The sequence below is a fragment of the Pan troglodytes genome, chromosome Y, assembly GCF_028858775.2.
Source record: "Pan troglodytes isolate AG18354 chromosome Y, NHGRI_mPanTro3-v2.0_pri, whole genome shotgun sequence".
Taxonomy (NCBI): Eukaryota; Metazoa; Chordata; class Mammalia; order Primates; family Hominidae; genus Pan; species Pan troglodytes.
Window position 1 is genome coordinate 33,386,365 of NC_072422.2, and position 25,899 is coordinate 33,412,263.

Here is a 25,899-nt window from a genome sequence, read left to right on the forward strand (position 1 = left end):
CTCAGGCAAAGGCGCCACCAGCCATAGAAGTTTCTGTAAGAAAACCAATATCCAAAGATCCTATAAATATGACATTAAAGTGACAATCCATGAGAATAAGAAGTTATTCTAATGGGCCCTTAAGTGGAGAACCATTGCCGAATGGGTCAAAGAAAGACCAAAGACTCTGTATGTGAAGGACCTGACCTGCCACTGCTGGCTTTGAACAAGATGGAGAAATGGGACATTTAGGCAAAGAATGCACATAGCCTCCAGAAGCTGAGAAAAGCCCTCAGATTGCCAGTCAGCAAGGCTCTTCCTACAGCCACAGGATTTAATTTCTACCAATAATGTGAACAAGCAAGAAAACTAAGACCATCTCCCATAGCTTCCACAAAAGAATGCCGTCCTTTCTGAAATGTCATACGTTTTTTGTACTTCGTTTTGGAATGCTACTCCATCACTCTGCCCACAGAGATGGTGTGGGTAACATGTATGAGGGAAGCAAAGGTTTATTTACTGGAGGGTCAGAGGAAGTATAGGTGATATTCCTAGAGATCTTAAGACAGTGCCAAAATCATGAGCAAATTCAAACCCTACTATTATCCACAAGGGGGAAAAAAACACATTAGGAAACGAGAATTCACTGTTTATTTGTGTAAAGAAAAAAAGATATGCTGCTACTGCAATTTAGCCACTGCTCTGTTTGGTGGCCAGCCTCTTATCTCTCTCTGCAGCAACAGTAAGTCGAATGCCCTTTCCCCTGGGCAGGGAAATCCAAGGTTTATTGCCCTGCAATAGAAGAGGAGATAAAAATAAGTACAGAAAGAAAGGGAGGAGAGAAAAACAACATCCCACCAAAACACACATGCCTCATACCTTCCTTCACATTAATAGCCAGCTAACAGAACACCACCCAACAAAATCTAAAACAAAATAAACACTTCCTTATACATGTCTCCTGAGAGGTTATCTGCCTCTCACAGTCCCTCCCATTCCTCACTCCTGAGCTGCTAAATAAAGGTCTTCCTGCTTCTATTTTATGTGAAGCAATCAGCCAACAAGTTTTTCATAAGCATCTTTAAAGGCAAGGCCACTAACTTCAGGTTCTCATAGTTTTGAAGTCATGTACTGTCAGCACCCTATCATCAGCTTTACAGAACTTTTACATGCATTTACTCACTTCCCTGATCCCCTGCTTTCAAAGGTATAAACTGAGGTTTCATAATTCAATACTGAGAAGAGGAATGGCCCAACTATAGAGCTTCTGAGTGGCACAGCCAAAAAAACAACAGCAGGCTTTGCCTCTATACCACTTCTCTCAAATATCCTAAGGACTGCCAGGGTACAAGTGAAAGATGCTGCTCCCGGGGCTGAATAGCTTGATGAAAAGCTTTTCAGTTGGCCAGGCATGGTGGCTCACACCTGTAATCCCTGCACTTTGGGAGGCCAAGTTGGGTGGATCACCAGGTCAGGAGATCGAGACCATCCTGGCTAACACGGTGAAACCCCGTCTCTACTAAAAATACAAAAAGAAATTAGCCGGGTCTGGTGGCGGGCGCCTTAGTCCCAGCTACTCGGGAGGCTGAGGCAGGAAAATGGCGTGAACCCAGGAGGCAGAGCTTGCAGTGAGCTGAGATCGTGCCACTGCACTCCAGCCTGAGCAACAGAGCAAAATTCCGTCTCAAAAAATAAATAAATAAATACAAATAAAAAGCCTTTTCAATTATGTCCGTTGCCCTTTCCTTAAGTCTTGGGGCAAGTGACTCCATGTAAGGATACTGCATGATTTCAGAGGTGCTCCTTCACTGAAAAGGTCTCAAAAGATCCCAGAGCAAGATCATCTTGAATAAGTAAACTAACAAGTGTTACGTGCCTTGTAAATGCCCTTATTCTCAAATTAGCAACTCACTCATAGCCCCCTTGCATCAATCTCCATCAACTCCATGTTCACTGATGAACTGTAAGATGGAGTCTCAGAGGGGTTTAGCAGACTCACTTACAAAAGTAAGGGGGCATAGCACTACCAGGATTGGAGCCAGTGACCTTAATCCAGCCCATACCAGTGATGTAGCCCTGCAAAAGTTGCAAGGCTGAGTTTAACTTAATTTACTGAATGACACTGCTGGCATCTCACACAGACCACCTGAAGAGGCAGGTGTAAGGCTCTATATCTAATCTTGTTTCTTCTCAGAGGCTCTAAATAGAGAGCTTGCTGCACTCTGTGAACCTTAACACTGGAAAAAGAACAAACAGACAAACACCAGTAGTGGATGCAGGTCTTTATGCTTTTTAGGATGAGTCTTCTTAGAAAGAAGTAAAGAGAGTGTAAGTCTTACATTGCCAATGACAAAAATGTTGGAAAGCCTCGTGGCAAAGCTGTTGCCATTGGCATCCTTCACATGCACCACATCAAAAGAACCAGGATGTCTTTCCCTGTTGGTGATCACACCAACACGACCGAGGTTGGCTCCACCAATCACCATACACAAATTGCCTAGAGGGAAAGGAAAATAAACGGAGAGGAGTCATTTTAAAACCAGACAGGGGCGTGTTGCCTTTAAAACAAATTAACACACACGGGCTCACCAGGAAAAAAAAAAAATGGAGCATCATCCCAAAATTGTAATTTCAAGAACTCTTGTCACTGTAAACGAATGCTATTTGTGAATTAGATTGCAGTCAGCATTTAAAGGCAGGCCCCTAATGATTTTTCAAATCATAAGCTTTCCCTGCATTGTTTGTCCAACAATAATTCTTCAAAGGTTGAATAAATAATCATTTTGGGGTTGACAAAGATGGCATGGAACAGCACTGGGTAGGGTGGATGGGTAGAGAGATAAGGAGGATGACTGAGAGGGAGGGAGAACTAGAGAAATTCAGGCTATGAGAAAGACACTAGACAATAATGAAAGGCTTTAACTGGACGGCTAGCTAATCCAGTCTTTCAATGGGGAATCTTCTAAGGGCTCTCAGGGGACCCCTGGAGGAATACATTTGTTTCAGACATCTAGAGTTATTTTTGCGGGACATAACCATCTAATATAAGTATACTATCTAGGACACAGGCTACCTTGTCAAGGAAGTTCTACCTATCACAGAATAAACATGTTTTAAGAAAAACTTTCCCTCAAACCACTGCTAATAAAGACTCAGCCACAAGTCCTCTTTTTTATGTGAAGACACATTTAAAAAAAAAAGGAAAAAGGACACGTCCTCTTTTTTTAAAGAAGACACACCACCAAAGCCAGAGAATAAAGCCCTGTCTTAATACTAACAAAACAAAACACAAACAAGTAACCTAGCCTAAAAAACTCCAGGATAAATTTGAAATTATAACCTATGAATCAATGGCACAAACATATTACACTTATTGATCTGTCAAAAACTAATGGGAAACAGAAGAACCCAAGTCAATCTGAGCATCTTAAAGATGAGGCTCTAGGATGCAAGAAAATTACAATTATCTCTAAGGTAAAAACAGATTTCTGCAGTTTGACCCTTTCTACCACAAATACATTGGTTGATCCAACATGCAGATTTTTAACAGAAACCCCAGGCCAGCTGCTTATATGTGTTTTGACATGGTGAGAAGCCATAGGAATTAAAAGGACCAAAGGTTTTGCCTCAACATTAGCAACTGTACTGGAGAGTTAGAGAAATGATTTGAAAGTAATTTTGTGTAAGATGCTATGGATACCCACTAAAGTCACAAGAAACTACCCACAGACCCGTATCTGAAAGATAGCAAAATCACATAAAAGGCCCAAGATTTTGTTTCTTAAGTCAGCGTACTTGGCCAGTCCTTTAGGGTCCTTGTGACAACTACTAAGACAGTAAACAAGCAGCCCCTAACAACCTCAGTTACAAAGAACTTTCTTATACTATACTTTAATGTAGAGTTAAGGAAGGTTTGGATAGAAGCACCTGCTCAGTAACAAAATGCAGGGCTTGAGCTAGCTGGTAAGCAGAAGATAATCCCGAAAAAGCGGTAAGATGAAATGTCAATGAAAACTTACTATTTTGCTCAAGACTGAATTGCAGAGCCTCCTTTAAGAGAAAATCAGTACTTAGGCAAGAGTAGCAGAAATGCCTTGCAATGCTTATGTCAATTAAAAGGTGCACAAAGTTTTTTTTTAGTTCATTCTCCAAAGCCCTCATGTGGGAACACTATGGACTTGGTATGCATAGGGAAAAAAACAGAGCTAATTATGGTAAAATTCAAATTGTTAATAACAGTTCCTTCACTTCACTTGTTTGTCACTGCTTCTAAAAGTGAAGAAAGGCTACAAATTGATGAAAACAATATTCTTTCAAGATGTGTTAAGTTCCAGTAAAAAGCCCCTGACATTTAGAATGGTGCCTACTACGGCACATTAGTAAATGGAGGTTGAAAGCGGAGACCCTTCACATGAATCACTATTTTATAATTCTTGAATGTGTCAGCTCTATTCTTTATGTCTATCAGACAACTCCCAGGAAAACAGACTGAGTGCAAACTACTGTTGACTTTTGTTGTGGGACACTCCTTTCTTTTTGATGGTCTCACAGGGACAATGGAATAGAAATCAAAGCTCCGGGTTCAGTCTCCAGGTGAAAACAGCAGACACTTCCCATGATTAGCTGGACCCCAAAGGCAAAACCCTCACAAACACCTGAGCCCAAAACAATCCTTCTTCCTAATAACTTAAAATCTGAAATTCACCCTCTCTGGACAACCAGCAAGGGAATCTCAAGTCTTGATCAAGGTGATCTCACGCTGCTAAGACAGCCCAGATGCCAGACAGAAGCAAGGCAGAATCATCTTGATCGCATAGTTTTCTTACTAACAGTACTTTACATGTAGTGTCTAGCATGGAAGGAACTAAGACACCGTGATAAAGACCACCACCCTCAACATAGCACAAACCAAATGCAGAACTTGGAACTGCCTTAAAAGGGTGTACAAGGATAAAAGAAAAAACAAAACATAACAAAACTAATGTAAATCAACAAGAAGCCCACCTTTGCAGAGTAACCTAGTGGATTTGAAAATCAAACAAATAATGAAAAATGTGGTTACCAAAATTAAGAATGGAAAGGAATGGGTTTAATGAAACATGTCTATAGTTGGTTGAAGACAGAATCAGAAAAATAGAAGGTGCTGAAAATAACTGCTCATGATGCACCATGGAAAGACAAAAGGATGAAAAATGGAGAAGACTGGACAAGCGGGTCTACTGTGAAAAGCTCTAATACAAGTTAAATCCAAGTCCCAAAAACTGAAGTGAGAGGAAGGTTATGGACAAAGCAGTATGTGAAAACAAAATTTTCTACTGCAGTGGATCACAGCTAGGCATGGTGGCACACACCTATAATCCCAGCTACTTGGGAGGCTGAAGCAAGAGAATGCTTAAACCTCAGAGGCAGGGGTTGCTGTGAGCCAAAATCATGCCACTGCACTCCAGCCTGGGTGACAAAGCAAGACTCTTGTCTTGAAGAAAAAAAAATGCCAGGCACGGTGGCTCATGCCAGTAATCCTTGCATTTTGGGAGGCCAAGGCAGGCAGATCACCTGAGGTCAGGAATTCAACACTAGCCTGGCTAACATGATGAGAAAACCCTGTCTCTACTAAAAATTACAAAAATTGCCAGGCACTGTGGCTTATGCCTGTAATCCCATCACTTTGGGAGGCTGAGGTGGGAGGATCACCTGAGGTTGGGATTTCAAGACCAGCCTGACCAACATGGAGAAATCCCGTCTCTACTAAAAGTACAAAATTAGCCAGGCATGGTGGCACATGCCTGTAACCCCAGCTACTCGGAGGATGAGGCAGGAAAATCGCTTCAATCCAAAAGGCGGAGGTTGCAGTGAGCAGAGATGGCACCACTGCAGTCCAGCCTAGGCAACAAGAATGAAACTCCATCTCAAAAAAAAAAAAAAGACATACAGGGATGGGGGTGGAGCAGGGTATATGAGACAGTTGTTACAAAAGCAGAGAGGCCATAGTACCACAGACAGGCATCAGGCAAAGCAAGAGGTTAGGGGCTTCAGAGAAGCACAGCCAAGAAAGTACACATGCAAGCCCTGAGATGAGATTCCCAAAACCTCTAGCCTGGCTGACTGGTGAAGGTCATACTCCCTGTATGAAGATACATAGGGAAGACTGGAAGAGGTGGCTGTTTTTCTTTAGAAAAATGAGCCTAAAGAAACGATGATGTATGAGTTACCAGACAAAAAATTCAAGCTAACCATCTTAAAGATGCATATCAAACTAAGGAAACAGATACAAACAAAATCAGAAAAACAACCCATAAACAACATGAGAATTATCAACAATGTAAAGGAAACCCGCAAAAAAGGATCAAACTCTGGAACTGAATACAAGTGAACAGAATTTAAAAATCACAGGTCCAGAAAGAATCTGCAAACTTGAAGACAGGCCACTGAAATTAACAAGTCAGAGGCGCAAAAAGGAAAAAAAAAAAATAAAGGTGAGCCTAAGAGAGGGAGTAGCAGACACCATCAAGAGGAACAATATACAAACTACAAGAGTCCTAGAAGGAGAAAAGACAGAAACAGAGAAAATGAGAACAGGATTTGGGGGAAAGACAGGGAGGGGCAAAAAGCCTACTAGAAGAGAATAATGGCCTAAACTCCCCAGTTGTGTGAAAGAAGATGGACATACAAATTCAAGAAGCTGAACTCCAACTAGGGTAAGCCCAAAGCATCAAGAGACAATATAATCAAACTCTCAAGAGTCACAAAGAAAGAATCTTGGAAGCAGCAAGTAAAAAGTGACTCATCATTTACAAGGGAGCTCTTGCTAGATAAGCTATAACTCTGCAATCCAGAAGACAGTGGGATGACATATTCAAAGTGCTTAAACCAAGTGACAACGAAGAGTCTAACTATAAAAGAGCCAAATATGAGTGACCATGGCCCATGACACAACCCTCAAGAGGAGGCCCTGAGAACATGTAACCAAGGTGGTCAGGGCACAGCTTGGTTTTATACATTTTGGAGAGGCATGAGGCATCAATCAAATACATTTAAGAAATACACTGGTTTGGTCAAGAAAGGGCAGGGTTGGTGGGTTAACAGGTCCAGTCTATTGGTGAATTTAAACATTTTCTGGTTGACGGTTGAGTTTGCCTGGGATTGGTAAGAAGGGAAAGGGAATGCTCAGGTTAAGATAAAAGATGATGGAGACTGAAGTTCTTCTGAAGTCTTAGGGAAGTGGTTGCCCTTAGAGACAATAAATGACCAAGGTTTCTTATTCAGATTTTAGTTTATCTCTTTAGGATTGGGAGGGTCTGGAAGAAAAAGATTTATCTATTTTAATAGAGATTCTTTACAGATGCAGATTTCTCCTCCACACCCACGAAGAGCAGCTTTGCAGGTCCATTTCAAAATATGGCAAACATGTTTTGGGGTAAAATATTTTTATTTTCTTCATTGTCTCGTAATGTTATCCCAGAGTCAGACTGGAACGTAAGTCATGAAATATAGGGTTAAATAAAACCCATCTGATGATGAGTCATGCTCATTTGTAGGGCATAACTCTCCAGATCCCTTAGATAGGGATTTGGGCAAGATAATTATCAGGGTTTAGTCCTCACAAGAATACCATAACTTTCAAAATGAAAGAAAAAATAAGACCTTCCAAGGTAAGCAAAAGCCACTAGGCTGGCCTTACGAGAAATGCTGAAGAAAAGCGCTTCAGGATGAAACAAAAGGATGTCAGACACAAAACCATATGAAAAAAAGAAAGAAAGAAAGAAAATATGAAGCTTTCTGATAAAGGTAAATATACAGACAAATAGAGAATCCTAGATCACAAAGGTGTATAAATCACTTTTAAGTCTGGTATAGAACTTAAAACACAAAAGCATATCAACAACCATAAACCAATGGTAAAAGGATACACAATAGAAAAACATTCATGTGTGCCATCAATAACAAAATTTGTCTGAGGGGATATGGAGATGCAACTGAAGGCAACAGTTGAAAACAGACTGTTTTCACTTTAAGATAATTTATGTAATCCCCTTGGTAACTACAAAGAAAATAACCATGGAAGACACACAAAATCAGAAAGGATTCAAAGTGTTCTTTTATTTTTTGTCACTATAAAAAGTAAAGAGCAGCAGAGCACAAAAAGGCAGGTAATAAGGGAGAAAAAATAGGTATAAAATAGCTACAGAACATACTGAAAATAATTAACAACAGAGCTATACTAACTAATGCCTTCCTTAACAGCAACTATTTTGACTGTAAAACAGATGAACTCCTCACCCCAATCTAAGGACACAGACTAGCTAAATGAATAAAACCAGCCAACCAACTAATCAAGTTACAACTATATGCTGTTAACAAAAGACCAGTTTCAGATTTAACGACACACACAGGCTGAAAGTGAAGTGCTGAAGTTGATGTTCCAGGCAAATAGTAAGCAAAAGAGAGCAGGGGTGACCAAACTTGGGTCAGACAAAATAGACTATAAGTGAAAAATTATCACACAAGACAAGGCAGCTCAAAAATGCTTATGTTACAACAGAAGAAAGATCTCAAATGAATAGCCTAACTACATTACAAGGAACTAGAAAAACAGAATAAACCCAAGGTTGGCAGAAGGAAGAAAATTAAATAAAGACCAGAGCAGATATAAAAGAAAAAAACGGTAAGAAAAAAGAAAAAAAGCTAAGGGTTGATTTTTTAAAACAGATTAACAAAAACTGACAAAACCAAAGTTGAGCATGGTTGACTCACTTGGATAACACACTTCCTAATTTGAAAACAAAATACAAAATGACAGTAATTCAACAGTGTGATACTGGCATAAAAGACAGGCAAACAGACCAAAGGAAGAAAATAGAGCCCAGAAATAAACCCAAGCATATATGGCCAAATGATCTTCAACAAGGGTGCCCAGACCTCTCAATGGAGAAAAGACAGTCACTTCAACAAGTGGTGCTGGTAAATCTACGTCCCCATGTAAAGAAACAACATGAGAATACCTTACATCACACCATATACAAAAACCAGCTCTAAACAGATTAAATGTAAGGCCTTGAACTGTAAAGCTCCAAAGACAAACACAGAGACCACAAGCTTCATGACATAAGAGATATAATTTCCTGGACATGACACCAAATGCAAAACCTGACAAATTTAAAAATGCCTGCCAACCAAAAGAAACAATCAGTAAGGTTGAAAAGGCAACCTATGGAATGGGAAAAAACATCCACAAATCTTATGTCTGATACTATCTAAAGATGTCCTACAACTCCACAATACCAGAAACAACCTAGCTAAATACTGGACAAAGGACATGAATAAAACCTTTCTCCAAAGACATACAAACACTCAAAAAGATGTTCAACATCTTACTCATCACAGAACTCCAAATTAAAAAAAATAATAATGAGATATGACCTCATACCTACCAGGATAGCCACGAGGAAAAAAAAAGAAAATATATAAAAAGCAAACAACAGCAAAGTGTGGGAAGGAATGTGAAGAAACTGAAATTCTTCTACACTGTTGGTAAGAATGTAAAATGGCAAGGCTGCTATAAAAAAACGCACAATGGTTTCTCAAAAATTTCAAAACTATCTCATCCAGCAATGCCACTTCTAAGTGTGTATACAAAAACATCCAGCAGGATCTGGGAGAGTTGTCTGCACCGCTGTGTCCCCAGCAGCATTACTCACAGTAGCCAAGAGGTGGAGACAACCCAAATGTCCATCCACAGAGGAATGGATAAACAAAATGTGGTATACACACACAACTGAGTATTACTCTGCCTTAGAAAGAGGAAGGAAATACTGGCCAAGTGCGGTGGCTCACGCCTGTAATCCCAGCACTTTGGGAGGCCAAAGAGGGTGGATCACCTGAGGTCAAGGGTTTTGACTCCAGCCTGGCCAACATGGCGAAACCCCATCTCTACTAAAAATACAAAAATCAGCTGAGTGTGGTGATGGGTGCCAGAAATCTTAGCTACTCAGGAGGCTGAGGTAGGAGAATCACTCGAAACCAGGAGATGGAGGTTGCAGTGAGCGGAGATAAAGTTACTGCACTCCAGCCTGGGCGACAAGAGTGAAACTCTTTCAAAAAAAGAGGAAAGAAATACTTTCACATGCCACAACATGGATGAACCCCGAGGACATGACGCCAAGCAAAGTTAACTAGTCGAAAAGGACAAACACTATCAATTCCACTTATTAAGACACCACCCAAAAGAGTCAAATTCACAGAAGCAGAGTGGTATGGTGGTTGTCAGAGGTTGTAGAAAGGAGAAAGTGGCAAAGTTGGTTAAAGCACATAGTTTCAGTTTAACAAGATGAAAGAGTTCTGGAGATCTGCCACATAAGAATGTGAATATAGTTAACAACACTAACGAACTGTACACTTAAAAATGGTTAAGGTGGTAAATTTCTGACGTATCTTTTTTTTTTTAAACCGCAATTAAAAATTATTTAAGCATTTAAAACCAAACAAACCAAGAACTACAAAAAAACCTTTGCCCTCACTCAGTGGGTTTCTTGTTACTAGGAATATTGGCTTTGTCATTCTGAGATTATTTTATGTACACTCCCAGGACTAAACTAAGTAAACTAGTAAGTAATAAACAAATAAGCAAAAAAATTAATACCAAGCATGTTTGTGTAAGACAAAGGGATATATATTTCAAATAAAGTTAGGGCCGGGGCGGTCGCTCACACCTGTAATCCCAGCACTGTGGGAGGCCAATGCAGGTGGATCACCTGAGGTCAGAAGTTTGAAACCAGCCTGACCAACATGGTGAAACCCTGCCTCTACTTGGGAGGCTGAGGCAGTAGAATCACTTGAACCCAGGAAGCAGAGGTTGCAGTGAGCCGACACTGTACCATTGCACACCAGCCTGGTCAACAGAGCAAGACTGTCTGAAAGCAAAATGAAACAAAACTCCCCCAACAAAACAAAACAAAAACAAACAAGTTAGGTGGGGGAGAAAAAAAAGTCTGTTGAATTTTAACTGGGAATTTGATTTAATAAACAAATGAGATACAACATATCATTTCATTGGAGATAAGAAGTCCACATCCATTTTAAAAATTATTCTCGGCTGGGCACGGTGGCTCACGCCTGTAATTCCAGCACTTTAGGGCGCCAAGGCGGGCGGATCATGAGGTCAAGAGATCAAGACCATCCTGGCTAACATGGTGAAACCCCGTCTTTACTAAAAATACAAAAATTAGCCGGGCATGGTGGCAGGCACCTGCAGTCCCAGCTACTCGGGAAGCTGAGGAAGGAAAACAGTGCAAACCTGTGAGGTGGAGCTTGCAGTGAGCCAAGATCGTGCCACTGCACTCCAGCCTGGGCGACAGAGCAAGACTCTGTCTCAAAAAAAAAAAAAAAAAAAAAAATTATTCTCAAAGGTATGCAAAAGTTTGAGAGAGAAGCATAAGATGCTCCTACCTACCCACTCTCCAGCTTTGTAACATTTTTAAACTCCTGGCCAGCTTTGATTCATCTTTACCTATGCAGTCCTGCGCTGGATCACTTAGAAACAAATGGCCAGTACCAAATCATTAGAACCTGAAATATTCTCGCAAGCCACTCGAAAATCTAAGTAACTCTGCAAATGTTTCTTAAGTGTGTTCCAACATATACATTTTTTCCTTTGTCCCTTTACCCAAGTTTGTCTTCATTCTTTGATAAGAATACTTCCTGAATGTAAGTATTCCTGCTATTACTTCCTGCTATTACTAGGAGGTGCATGATATCTGGTTATCTCTGTGGTCACATTGAAATCAAACAACAGGTTTAGGTATCACAAGCATGACACATCCTGTTTAATATCCCCTCTCAATATTTTCCCCTAATGGGAATCCCTCTCAACTTTCACAGCAAAGAAACAAACGTTCTTGGCTAAAATTTTCAGGTCAACAGTAAATAACAGAAGTGCAGGCAGCACAGGTACAAGGTCATAGTGGTCAATCAGACAACCCTAGCCTGTGGAGTACTCAACTCAAGACAGCCAGCCTAGGCTCAAACACCAAGGCAACTGAGGACTTTGGCTAGGTCTTAAATCAGAGTCCAAGTGAGGACTGTGGGGGTGCCATAAGCAGGTAAACAGGGAGGGCAGTTAAGCAACAGAACAAAATCAAAAAAAGCAACAGAAAAAAAGTCACTGAAGAATGGCACAAAACGAGTTGCCATTGTTTGTTGTCCCTGACCTATTCTTTCAGTGTTTCTGCATGTCTAAAAATTTCTGTTAAAACAAGTCAGGCAAAATATTTTACTTCCTTAGCTGATCAGGTATTAGCAAGCACTTGGGTATAAACCTGTCAGGAGTCAGAGCCTGAGGTGTAGGGAGGAGAAATAAAGCTGTAGACACATCTTTTTCTCATCACTAGCTTAAGATTGTCTGGACAACTTCAGCCCTTCACCTCAAGGAACACAGCTAAACTTTATCGCATTTAAAACAAACTTCCCCTCTTCTGACAAACAGAATGGACACAGAGTTTACATAGCTATGGTTTACATTCTTGAATGAGGCTGGGCTACTGGAGATAGCCCAAAGGGACATCACACCTCTACTCAACATCAAGAACCCACTGCAAACCCAAGAGACCATGACACAATATGCTCTTAGAGAAAACCAAATGTGTTTTAGTTCTCTCTAATCATAATGGGTGTACAGACAAAACAGAAGAATAAAACAGAAAGACAGAAAAAGAAAAGACAAAGAGGGAGGTGGCAGACAACACAAGGGAAAAAAAAAACTTACCTGTATCAAATTTGATAAAGTTGATTATCTTGCCAGTCCCTAAATCAATCTGCACAGTATCGTTCACCTTGATGACAGGATCTGGGTAGCGGATGGTTCGAGCATCATGAGTCACCAGGTGAGGGATTCCCTTCACTCCCACAGTAATCTTTCTCACTTTGCACAACTTGTACTATAAACACAGCAAGGAAAATCAATTCAATATGTAAACATAAAGCCAGCCTAAAGCAGTCACCCAGACATTACTTATCCCATCGATTTCCAGCATTTCCTCGGTCAGAGAAGGAGTGCTCTTGGGAAAAACTACATTAACCAGTCACAGAGCTGGTGACCTCCCATACTGATTTAGTAATTTAGACATTTGGGAAACCTTGCCAAGGGGGAATCTGTTTCAGAACCCTCTGGTGGCTGCTGGAAGAGTGCTCAGCTGAACTAACCTCTGGTCCTTTATCACAGGCTAAAAGCCTGTTGCCTGTGTATCTGAGTGGTAACACACAATCAATTGGTATATCATTTTTTCCTCAGGGACATATTTCCAATTGATAGTCCTCAATGGGCAACTCTGGAGCGGTGGTAACAAAGAGCCCCAGAGACAAACTTAACTCTACCACTACTAAGAACTGCTAAGAACATGTGGCTTTTGCCAGGCGCGGTGGCTCACGCCTGTAATCTCAATACTTTGGGAGGCCAAAGCAGGCAGATCACCTGAGGTCGGGAGTTCAAGACCACCCTGACCAACATGGAGAAACCCCGTCTCTACCAAAAATACAAAATTAGCCAGGGTGGTGGCACATGCCTCTAATCCCACCTACTCGGGAGGCTGAGGCAGGAAAGTCACTTGAACCCGGAAGGTGCAGGTTGCAGTGAACCGAGATTGCACCACTGCACTCCAGCCTGGGCAACAAGAGTGAAACCCTGTCTCAAAAAAAAAAAAAAATCATGAGGCTTTTATGACCAGGTTAGGTAGAACAGCTGTCTCGGCCAGCTACATGCTCTCTGTACACAATGCTGCTCTTCCTCATCTCATTTTTAAATGGCACAACCCATTAACTACTTCCTTTATTCCTTGTTTAACACTTACCACTCTGGTGTTGCTCGTGACATCTATCAGCAGGAGCAGTTCAACATATCTCATACCAAGTACATGTATCAGCCCAAGAGTTATCCAAGCCCCATTTTGTTCCAGAAGCAATTTTCAGGAGATTCAAATGGTATACTATGTAATCTCAAACAAACATAATCCATTTATGGTTGCCAATGCCCATCCTACATACCACAGGCTCCCCATGGACTGTCACTGCTCAGAAGTGACAAAGTGGGTTTTCTTTCAGCTTTGTTGAGAGAAAAAGCTTATAAAAGTTAAAAGATATTAAAAACTCCACATTTAAACTGAGTACAGTCCTCTGAAGTCTCAGGACAAATTCTGGGTAAATGTGAAAATGACAAGGACAAACAGAGTGCCAGATGACAGAAAAACTCCCTGAAAAGATGACAGAAATACTCCAGAAACTGTACAATAAATGAACTCGAGGAGCCACTTTTTTGTTTTTTAATCAGCTGCTGCATTTCCTCTCTCCCGTATCTTTGGGCTCTCAGGACTAACTAGGTTTGCCAGCTTCTCTCTTATCACTGCTTTTAACCTGCCTAGGAGGTGTGGAAAGAGACACAGTAAGTAAAGTAACCACAGCTTGGGCTCATTCTCCTATAAAAAAGGCCGAAGTTGAAATACTGTCCCCTTAAGCTTCAGAGGTGCAAGATGGGAATAATTATTGCACACTACTACATCTTATAAATTTATGAGATAATGGAACATAAAGGACCTGGCAAAGCAGTAAACGTCAGCTAATATTATTTCTGCTGCTACTATAGATTTAACACCATTCAAGGTGCTATGGAGATGTGAGGCCATTTAATATAAGCCAGCAGTCCAAAAAGGTGACAAAGGCTCCTATTCCACATGTGGAACTTAGGCCACATTAACTCCCCAGTTAAGGTAAATCTGGAATTCATCAGCCTGGCATATCCAAGCCCACTTATCCATGTTAAGGCCTGGATCCTATGCAGTCAATCTAATGAGAGCACACTCTTCAAATCAAAACTTCACAGTTGACACACCCCTCCAGGCATTCTCCAATGAGTGTTCAGTTTGTTTGCCACCACCACCTCACATTTACCACCACTACTAATAGAAACTCAAGATCATTTCCAGCTTTCCTGGCCAGTGAGTTAAGCAAAGAATTGAAAGCTGCGTAGCTTCCCTGATCAGAACTGCCTACTGGACCAACCAACTGAAAACTTCAGAGACTATAATTCAGAAGTCAAACATAAATGTAGAAATTGAAGAAACTCCCAGATGCTGCATGCAAACATACCAATTAAAGCTCTTAAAAGTTGGAAGCACTTCAAGGGACAATTAGGCTGACTGAGCCCTTTTCTTCCAAAAGGAAAACCACATCCTCCTTTCCGGCTGCCCTGCCACTGTGTGTACCACCCCCAAATTAACTTTAGGAGTGCCTTTGGGTCCAGAACTTGGCCCTAAAGGACAATACATCAGAAACCTGCTTGCATACAAACAAAAAGGCCACAGTGTGTAAAACTTTTGTTCTACTGCCTGTCATAGTAAGGCACAGCAGGACAGAAGCCCTTTGAAAGTTTGGATGGAACTTGGAGGGAGTGAATGGTGGCAGAAGGAGAGCAAACCAAACACAGTGCAAACCAAGGTGACTATAGGAATGGCCCCACCATCCAGCGATGTAAGTACTTGGCCATCCATAAACAAGTGTAATGAAGGTAATGTGAATGTGTGCAGAGGCAGGGTAGGGGGTGCTGTCATTAAGATACTGAATACAACTTGGCACATTCCTTCCAACCAGGTATAAACATCCCCATAAGAGAAGACAGATCCAATATGCAACCAAATTCAGCAGATAAGGTTATGTACCAGAACAGAAAATCATCAAGCTATGGTGCTACAGTAGGCAAAATACTTACGTGTGATGAGGCAGAGGGAGAATATGGACACAGACACAGAGTGTCCAGGGTACTGAAAGAAGGTTCACTGAGCAGCCAAGCAGAATTGCCTCAGACAATAAATGATATAACAAGGGCACAGAGGGATACTAACCTGCCCAACCTCAGGGTGAATACATGTGGATGGGGTATAATATGCCTATCAAAGCCCATTCTTCTCTTTGCCCTCTAATCCAAAGTGGAAAAGTACGAAGCTATAGTCCATAAGCACCAAAGCAGTGGGCTAAGATTCCAGGTTTCTTTGAGTCTACGGTTAAGTAAGGCTAGAGGTGCTGAGTAAGCAGACAGAGAAAACACATTTTCCCCTTATACCTCCCAAAGCCCTGGGACCAAACCATAAGAAAGATTACACCACTCAGTATACATTCTGCAACCAGTGGAGCCAGACTTAAAAACAATCTGTCAACTTCACTCTTCCATCCTCATTTAAAAGAGTAACTTGCACTTTACCTTTAAAATTTGCTATCCAATCATCAGTACCAATCCAGTGACCACTTACTAATGCAGTGTTACTTTAACCAACCTAGGGCTACTAGTGGGCATTTTCAATCTCTCCAGCTCTACTCCACGCTAGATATAAGAAACCCTCTGTCCCTGATAACCAGAGAAAGAACTCTGAAATGCAAGCTCTAGTTCTGAAATGGCTCTACACACAGTTACTGAGGTCACTATTACTGATATCCCTATTACAATCACTGCTCTGTGTTCAAAATAAAATCTGGCCCTCTCTACCTCTGCCCCTCCAACTTCACGAAGCAAGTCTTTGCATCACGGCCTGCTGAATGCATTCCTATCACCCAACTGTCCTCCACATTTTTTGCATGTGACATCCTGAAACTACTTGGGTGATTCTAAAACGTTTCCAGTGAAAGTTAATCTTGTCCCTTTTCCACCCTGGCTCATTAGCTCCAAATAGCCCAGGTAAGACAGGTCCAAGCAAGTTCTATGACTGTGAACTCATAGAAGGCCTATTCACACCTCAAAGCCTACCTGCTGCCCTCCACTTTTCATGTACATCCTGTCCAGTGTACTGTCTCAGCTGAGCTGAGAACAGTGGTAAGGGAGTCAAAATAGTTAGCAGGTACTGCTGACAGTCAGGAGAAAGACAGCAAAAACAAAACAAGTAAAAACATTTTCTTCTCCTATATCCTCCACAGATCCTTTCACTAACCAACAGTTTCTGCATGGATAGCAACAGCACCATGCAGTTCACTGCTATATCACAACATCAAACTTGAAGCCTCGTGCCCAAAGGTCCTCTGCCTTTAACTGCACATGTGAAACACCTCTGAAAAAAGACATGACCTCTCTCTTTAAAGGTGCCTCCAGTTCCAAGTGGCCTCCCTCCATCCTGTGAGATGGTTCCCTCTGGAACTGTTAACCCAAGCTTCACGATGCATGTCAGTCCTTTAAGCATCCACAGATGACTGTGAAATACAGATTACACTTAGCAACTATCTACAAGTGAGTGAAATGCCTGTAAGCATGCTAGCACATTAACAGGTAACAGTTCTGTGTCTAACCTCTATACAGAGCTGACTGACCAGGTCTCCAGTGCTTCAAGACCAGGACAAAGGCAGGTTAAAAACTTTTGAACACTTTTATTAGTGGGAGTGCTCCTGCAAAAGCCAACTTTAGCAGGCTTTCCTCACATCCACCTCAGATGACTTTTATTACCTATGCACCTTCATGTGGCCAAAACAGCTCAGGATTTAGATCTTGGGTCCTCTCGCTTAGTAGAGGCCCATCCTGCCAGGAAACTAGAGGTTCACTAAGGGTAAGACTGGCCATATCATGAGGGGAACTTCCAGTTGAGCTAAACCTCTTACCACAGGGGTAGCCTCAACATCTGCAGAAAACCAATTATTTTTCCTCTGTCCCACAGCTGAAAAGACTGTCTTCAGATTTTAAAGATGTGACACCCCATCACCTGTCCTCCAGCCCCAAGACTCCCAAAGACTGTAGGGCTGAGTTACCTGAGTTACCACTGGCAAGTGAGAAAGGCACAACAATGACAGCAAACAGGAGACTGCTCTGAGTTCAATCCTTAGTTCCTAGTATGGGGCTCAGCCTCTATGTGGTAAAGGAATCAGAGTTCGGATTGAGTCCTGCAAGTAGGCAGGCTCAAAGCCACGAAGGCAAGGATACAATGGATGAAAACAAAACAGTATGAGCTGAAGGACCCCAAACCAACTGCTTATAATAAAATGTCTGAGACAAAAGGAAATGTCTGAGAGAAAAAGAGAGGGTTGGGAGCCAGGGAAATAAAAGGTAGCTGAGCCTAGGTATATGTAAGCCACGCATATCTAAGCAAAATGCTTAGACAGGGTAGCCTCCAGAATGTGTCAGTTTCTGAGCACTCTCAGAGACAGAAGTTTGGAGAAAAACAGCCATTGAAAAGAACAAAATAATGCCTTTTGCAACAACATGGATGGACCTGGAAGCCATTATTCAAAGTGAAATAACACAGGAGTGGAAAACCAAAACCCCTATCTTGCTATGAGTATGCAAAGGCATACAGAGTGATATAACGGGCTTCAGAGACTTAGACGAGGGAGGTTGGGAGGGGGCCAGAGACTCAGACGAGGGAGGTTGGGAGGGGGCCAGGGATAAAAATAACTACACATTATGTTCAATGTACACTACTAAGGTGATGGGTGCACTACAATCTCAGAACTCACCACTGGATAATTCACCCATGTAACCCAAAAAACACCTGTATCCAAAAAAATTACTGAATTTTTTCAGATTTATTTTAATAGGAGAACTACAGAGAAAAAGTTTATTCTTAACTGTTGAATAGCACTCTACCACAAGAAAACCTCAACTCTACCATCTGTCTGCTCAGCAGTCTTGACCAGTCATAATTTGTAATCACATCACCACCTACTACAACATGCCTGCCCCATTGACACCCTTTCCATACAATCTTGACTGCAAGGTGAGGCCTCCTGTCATTCTCCAAAATGAATGTCAAATGTGAGGCTCCACTGAGAGCATTCTACGCTGTCCCTCTCAAACCACAGATAAACTCTTCGCTTCAAGTTTCCACTGCCCTTTGTACAACACCTACACAAACTAGTATGAAATCTTTCCCAGCTGGCCTCCCTCAGAAACAGATCTAACTGCCCAGGTTCCATCTTTTCTGAAACTTAAACTTCAACTGCCTATTCCCTCCACCTGTCTTCTTCCTTGCCCACCAAAAAGGCGCTAGTCTCCCCACTCATGGTCTTGATCATCTCCTTTTGCACCAGTCTCCAATTCTCTAAAACCAATGGGCAAACATCACCCACTATCTTAAAAGAAACTCCCTCTTTCTGTCTCTTTCTAGTCACTGTCCCGTATCTTCTACTTTGAGAATAACTGTCACCTTTATGAGATTCAGTCTTCTCAACGTTCAAGAATGGTAATCCATAAACCCAAGTCTCTGTTTGGTTGGTTACTCTGATTTTCTCTTTTTGATTTCTTTAACCAGTATTTTCTACTTTTCAGGAAACAGAACCTGCACCACCTAGATCCCGTTCATAAACCTTCTGCAATATGAAATCTCCCTCTCCCCATGCACACCTATCACTGAACACAAGCTGCCCAGCATCAATGAGGTTTCTGTGGCAACTATTCAGACAGCATCTACCGTAACTCTTTTGAGCAGTGTTTCAGTCCTCTATTTCAGTCAGCACTTACTTCTGTCTTATCATCTACTTGCAAGTTGCAAGGCAAGCTGAACCCAAAGCATTAAGGTACTGTCCTTCCATCCACAACTCTCTCAAGCATCCATGTATTTCACCAAGATCTGCAGCTACCATCTCCTTATCCTACCACCAAATATTCAATCACCCTGTTCCACATGTGCTTCCTCCACACCACAGCTGGGGATGTATATTCTAAACCCGTCTTCTTTGCCATCTTCCAGGTGATACTTGTGCTCTCTACCCCCACTCACAATGGGAACAGGCACTGCCTTAGTTCCCATTACTCGTGTGCAAGTTCATCATGGGCTCACCCAAAGTCTTTCTTTTTCTCCCATCCACTGTAATGGCAATCACCCACAAAAACAGACCTAATCTCCCATTCTTAAATCCAGTGACTTCCATTTCCTTGGTCTTCAACAATTAATACCAAGTTGTTACGGGGAAATATTATGTCTGAAATCCATCAGGCTGTTTTCCCAAGACCCGCAAAATACCACTTTTCTAGTCTTATTTTCAAGGGTGGAGGGCTGTTTGGATGTTCTGTCTCTCCACTAACCTATGCTACCTGGTGGATTAATAAACTATGAAAAGGCTCCCTGGTGTGTCCCTGACATAACTGACGTCCCAGGAGCCTCTGATTCTCCACTCTGAACTCGCTGTGTCCTTGGCTCAAGCCAAGCTAAACTGGGTGGGGTTTGTGACAGGGAATGCTCCCTTCCAGCTGCCCAAAGAAACAACCAGCAAACAAATAAGCTCAATCAAAACTTCCCCAAGTCTCTCACCTGTTACACAAGGATAAGGCCAATACCCTAACCCAGGGCAACCATTTGGCACTTCTCGCTACTATGCGATAGTCTCCTGGACACAAGATTTTTACACCCTGGCTGGCCACTCTGGTAGGGCCAGTACTAGGTATTAACAACACTCCAGTATCTCCTTGTCCCACTCCATCTCCCCCTACTTAAAAATTCACAGGGACTACCAATCTGCATTGTCTCTTGAGATCCAAATTACATACAAAAGCAGAAACCAGTCATCAGATTTGATTTCCTCTGTGCTTTCTACCTTTTAGGTACAAAAGAACCCAACACCCTACGCGACTGAACACACTGCATGATTCAAGGCCTAGTTCCTACCATCTAAAACAAAGTACCTCCTGTGGGCGAATCCACAAAAACAGAATGGACCCTGCATCAAGGGACACGACCAAATAAGTCAGAAACAACCAAACAACCAATATTTGTCAATTCCTTTAGGGACTCTAATGTGTTTCCCCCAGAGAAATAACAGAGAAAAAGGCAAGCCGGTTAAACTAAGTAGAAACAACATCCAATGAAACGTTGTGATTCACTTACAGAATGCATCTCATATTCAGATGGCATCTGGTCACTGTAACAGTGATTGGGTCATGTGAAAAACAAAGTCACCCCATGACCCTAAATCCAGGGAAAAGAGGAATGGATGACTGAGGGGTGATCCTGGTTTCCAAAGAGGTCTTCCCTACACAGAAAAATGGAAGGTGCTGTCCACACAGAAAGCAACTCCCTTGAAAGTTTCCTTGCAACTTCAGCCATTAAATCTGGGGAGGGAAGAGGGAGTTTTAAGGGCAGAGGCAGACATCAGGAAGTCAATCATCTTCTATGTCTAGCAAGTGCAAGGCAGCACTACTACTAACATAGTCACAGCAACCTGGCAGGAAAGCATATTATCACCATTTACAAGGAAAACAAAGACTCAAAAAAGGTTCTATGTACTGTTGCCTGCAGTTACACAATTAATGAATGACAAGAAATCTGGATTTCTACCCAGGCCTTCCTGGTCAATATCACAGATCTTTCCTGTACAGAAATATCTTGTCCTTCAGAGAACTCCTTACTTGTAATCCCGTTTCTAAAACAGTCTCGTGTGGAAAATCCATTACTTTCTATCAGTGTGCACTTACATGCCTGGATTAAACAACCAGACAAACAAGTAGAGATAGGAAATATTCCTGGAATCTGGCTTAAACACCCTCTGACAAACTTAGCAACAGACCTATCTGTCTGGAAATTACAAAGCTCACTTGACTTGCGCCAACCTACCTTTGCCTCTTCCACTGTGATGCGGTGAACAGCAAAACGGCCCTTGGTGTCATAGACCAGGCGGAAATGTTCACCTGTCTTCTCGATGCTGATGACATCTGATCACAAAAGGGTATAAGGAACATCGTTAACACAAAGTTTCTTTTGCCTGCACAGCAGGAACACTCTATGCCAGGTTGAACCTGAGAACGTTTTAGCAGCCTAGGAGTCCCCAGCGCTTGACGGAGGTGCTTGAATGAAACCAACCTACCCCTGCTCCTGTCCCAATACATGTCATCCAACAAAAGAAAGTGAATACATTTATGGCTGCTCTATTGCTTCCTATGTTCTTGTGCAATGGCTGCTTGAGACTGTGTTCTGGGTTAACGCACTCAGGATCCTGAGGAGAAAACATACATGAGCACACCCACAAATACCAGGAAACCAAATGAACAAGCAGACCTCACATTTAAGCAAGCAAGGCTCCAGGCTCAGCAGGCTGCCCAATCAATGTCCTGGCCCCCTTTACGCCCTCCATGACTTCGCTTATCAGGAGTCCTGCCTCACTCAGGATTTGGGGTTTTGAGAAAGAAAGCAAAATGCTAAAAAAAAAAAAAAAAAGAGGAAGGAAGGAAAGTAAGAAAAGGAAGGTCTGTCTTTTCTAACTCAGTGGCTGGATCCTAGGAATGTCCGGCCTGGAACCCCATCCACTCGGTAGCATCCACACCTGACAAAGTAATCATCCCCCTGCTGTCTGGACAATGCTAGGCTAAAAAGCTGTATTGAGCCTTTCACCATGAAAAGGGTGAACAAAGCACTAGGTCAGAATTCCTTACCTTTCCCTACCTCCCCTCTTGGTACACTTTTTCCCTAGAGGTGTGTGACCCTTCTGCCCCTCCTCCCCCCCAAAAAAAGCTGCAAATCCATCCTTGGAGATCCAGAATAGTTAAGTCATCAACGAAGTGGGAAGACAGAGCCAAAACCCGGTTCACTGACAAAGATTCTCTCCTTGACCAATCGTTAGCCAGTTTCCTCTGAGCCCTCTTCTTGGCTAAGCTTCAACCTTGACCTATGAAGACCTCAACACTAACATAGCTTCTAAAAGCTCAAGATGAGCCCAGTCTGCCTCAAAGTGCCTGCCTGAGAAAACTCAAGGCTGCCAAAAGAATTTACTGTTTGTTCCAGCCAACACCTAAGGACAGCTCCTCTGTCTCCTAGTCTCTGACGGGAAGGTAGGAGCCTAACTTTGATAATCTGCCAGCATGCAGCCACTGCTGGCCTCATCCCATTTACATTATCAACCCCTTTCCAGCTTTTCACTTGAGCCTTGCCACTTCTCTCCCTATCCCTCATTCTCCTTCTGAAAGGACCAGCAGTAACTTCCGCAGAAATCTGAAGTTCAGTGTCCGGTTTTATCACTGGCAACATGAGAGCCCTACATCTTGTCCTTCTCTCGACCTGTTCCTTCTTCAAAACAAAACAAAGAACTCTTTCCTTACCCATGAATCCAGCAGGGTATGTAACATCCACTCGAACCTTGCCATCAATTTTGATGAAACGTTGCATACATATCTTCTTTACCTCATCTCCAGTCAACGCATACTTGAGTCTATTCCTGAGGAAGACGATCAGGGGAAGACATTCCCTCAGCTTGTGAGGACCTGTCGATGGACGAGGTGCCTGTAGAAGACAAGGAAAGGTAACCTAATCTATGAAGATCCACTCCTTATGTAACCAGATTGAGCAGATGACGTACTTTAGTTCTGCATAAGTTCAGCTGAACTTAACTTGTTGTGGGGAAGAGGAATACAAGAGGGCAATTATTTTATTAGTTTAGAGGTCTGTCTTGTTAGGAAGGTCATATCCCCAACCATGGAAATCTCATTTTGTGCCCCTTCCTTCCCCAAATCTAGCCTCACAACCATCTCCACATTTTGCCCTGCCCCAAGCACCACTGCCACTCATACTCCTTCCTCAAACCTCCCTTGAACACAACACTACATCCCATGTATCTCAAGTGTAGCTTACGCTTTACCCAAAACCTTATGAAGACATATTCTACTACTCTCTCACCATGCCAGGCTTCAAAGTTCCACACAAGCCCTGCTGATGTTGCAGGACCACCCTGTAATACCCAATGTGCGTTCCTCCTCTCTTGGCTGCTTGCCGGCTTAAGTGTCATCAAATTCACACCGCAACAAATCCTGTAACCTATACTCTCGCAGTTTTGGTGTTATACTGTCCTTAGGATATCTGCTACCAGTACATATAAAGTCTCAAGGTCTGTCTTGAACACCACTCCCCAATTACCTTTTAAGCTTGGATCACACAAGAATCCCTTCCAATGGAGACCGTTCAAGCTGCTTCTACAGATCCCTCTCTAGCTTTGTCTCTCTTAAAACGGACTCGCGATCATTAACCACACACTTTCATCAATGTCACAGGGAAAAGGAGAGGAACCCACAAGACTAAGGGACCAAGTTCCCAGCAAGTCTTCTTAAAAAGAGTGCCTTGCTCATCCACTTAACAATAGAGAAAACAATGGCCCATCCAGGGAGGTCAAATAGTAGGTGACAGTAGCAGAGGTAGCACTTGGAAGCAGAAACTGACAGGGACAGGTTGCAAATCCAGGTCCCCAGCCAACACACTGCCTATGTTCTCTCTGAAAATATCAGAACAAGGAAGACAAGTTTCTACTACTCAGTGTTCAGAGTTCAAACTGTACCAAGAAGAGGCCAAATCAAGTTAGTTACTAAGTGCCTCCTAAATGGAGACCCTCAGAGCTAAATATAGTCTCTTACCACATTTATTCCTGCTCAAAAAACCCTTGGCATCTTAAGCGCCTGGATTCTGTCTTCTTCACACTGGCTCCTCTCTGTCTCAGAAGACCAAGACTTTACAGCTTTAACCACTCTCTCCTAGTGTGACCACACCATCAATGTGGAAATTGCCTAGTCTCCTTGTGAGATGCTTGCCTCCTGTGCCTCTGAGTATACTGCCCTCATCCTGCCAGGTCTTCAAGGTTGGGTTCAAGAGCCTCCAGACTTTCTCACACAACTTCTTGCCCTTGTTTCGTGGGCTCCTGTAGCCTTTACTATTAAACCAGTAACTCGGGCTCAACGTAAAAAGCAGCTACTCCACCCTCTAAAACAAGGGGTAACTTTAAATTAAACACATTTGATTATTAATGGGGACTCAGCGGACTGTCACTGAACTCCTTTCTTATGTGGAATTGGACACATTCATTAACCCACCCAGCTCTGGGCTCAGGAAGTGCCCTCTGAAGTGGGGAGCTAAAACAGCAAAGGAAACCATCGGGACGTGACATCCTGGCCCTTTGTGGCACAGAAAAGTGCAAGGACAAGTTCAGGGTGCGGGAAGTCTTTACCAACGAAAATCCCACATAACAAACAAGCAAACGCCGCCCCCAAGAAATACCGAGCCACAGGTATTTAGCATGTACTCTTGACTAAAAAACAAAAACAAAAAACAAAAAAAAAAACAAAGTTATACTCACAAATACACCCGTTAATTTGTCAAGCATCCAATGCTTCGGCGCTGCAACACGCTTTAAGTGCTTCTTGGGGCCCCGGGCCTGAAAAGGACACGAAACTCAGAGAAATTCGTTTCCGCTGACAGTGAAATGTCCTCATCTTCAGCTGTAGGAACTGCTAACGGGTAATACCTGATTCAAGGAGAAAAGATCGCCCAGCCCATACTCACGCCCCGTTTTGAACAAATACTACTTCCTGCCAGACCCCAGAAGAGACCACGCAAAGCACAGACCTTTGAAAACTTGGCGGGTCTCCCTAGCATCCGTCAAGAGAGCGTCCACAGTGTTCTCCAAGCGAATCTCAGGCTGCTTCAACGTGTGAAAATAAGCTAATCCGGGTAAAAAGCCACTGCCGGGCTGCGTCAAGGATGGACTCACGTGACGGCCCCCAGACCGAGCACAACGAGACACACTCTTCTCAGACCTCCCCTCTCCAAATCGGGTTTCCTGAAGCAGCACCAGCAGCATTCCCACCCACCAAGTAGGGGCGACCGAAAAGTGAAACATCGCCAAGGTAGAACGGCCCTTTTTCAAATGATGGAGGCAGATATACTAGGAGTTAGGAAGTATCGGTCTTACCATAGCGAAACTCTGCGACGGAAGAGAATCTGTTCTTTTCCGGTGCAACCAAATTCTGTTGTCGTAAACCGCAGGAAGTCAGATGAGTGAGAAGTTTAGTTCCAGTTTCTTATTCTTCCGCTGTAGAGTTCACATCCTGAAACTGAATTTCTTAGCATTTTCAGTTTCTGATACTGATTTACAGGTGTCACTTATGCCGCAGGACTTTTTGTTGTGCCTACCCCCCCGTCAAGTTGGCTGAGCTGGGAG

The 25,899-nt window shown here is 42.6% G+C and overlaps 1 protein-coding gene across 2 annotated transcripts; it reads right to left on the reverse strand.

Annotated features, from left to right (window-relative positions):
• Window positions 1–612: 612 nt before the first annotated feature.
• RPS4Y1 (ribosomal protein S4 Y-linked 1) lies at window positions 613–25,724 on the reverse strand. 2 transcript variants are annotated; one of them, XM_009445686.5, is made up of 7 exons: window positions 25,305–25,642; window positions 25,036–25,113; window positions 23,018–23,198; window positions 21,540–21,637; window positions 12,737–12,908; window positions 2,319–2,476; window positions 613–771 (listed from the first exon to the last, which is right to left on the reverse strand). In XM_009445686.5, exons 1-7 carry the CDS (start codon window positions 25,332–25,334, stop codon window positions 670–672), a joined length of 819 nt encoding a protein of 272 aa, XP_009443961.1. In that variant the 5' UTR covers window positions 25,335–25,642; the 3' UTR covers window positions 613–669. The 2 variants fall into 2 exon arrangements, with proteins under 2 accessions (XP_009443961.1, NP_001008987.1); NM_001008987.1 differs by lacking the exon at window positions 25,305–25,642 and adding an exon at window positions 25,651–25,724 and having other exon boundaries at window positions 644–771.
• Window positions 25,725–25,899: the final 175 nt, after the last annotated feature.

What these genes read in the sequence shown, in the direction of transcription:
- RPS4Y1 (XM_009445686.5), bottom strand. Translation starts at nt 25,334, where the DNA reads ATGCTAGGGAGACCCGCCAAGTTTTCAAAG. An exon ending in GACCCGCCAAGTTTTCAAAG is followed by an intron (nt 25,114 to 25,304) that starts GTCTGTGCTTTG and finishes TGTCCTTTTCAG; the next exon opens with GCCCGGGGCCCCAAGAAGCA. An exon ending in TCACAGTGGAAGAGGCAAAG is followed by an intron (nt 12,909 to 21,539) that starts GTAGGTTGGCGC and finishes CTGTGTTTATAG; the next exon opens with TACAAGTTGTGCAAAGTGAG.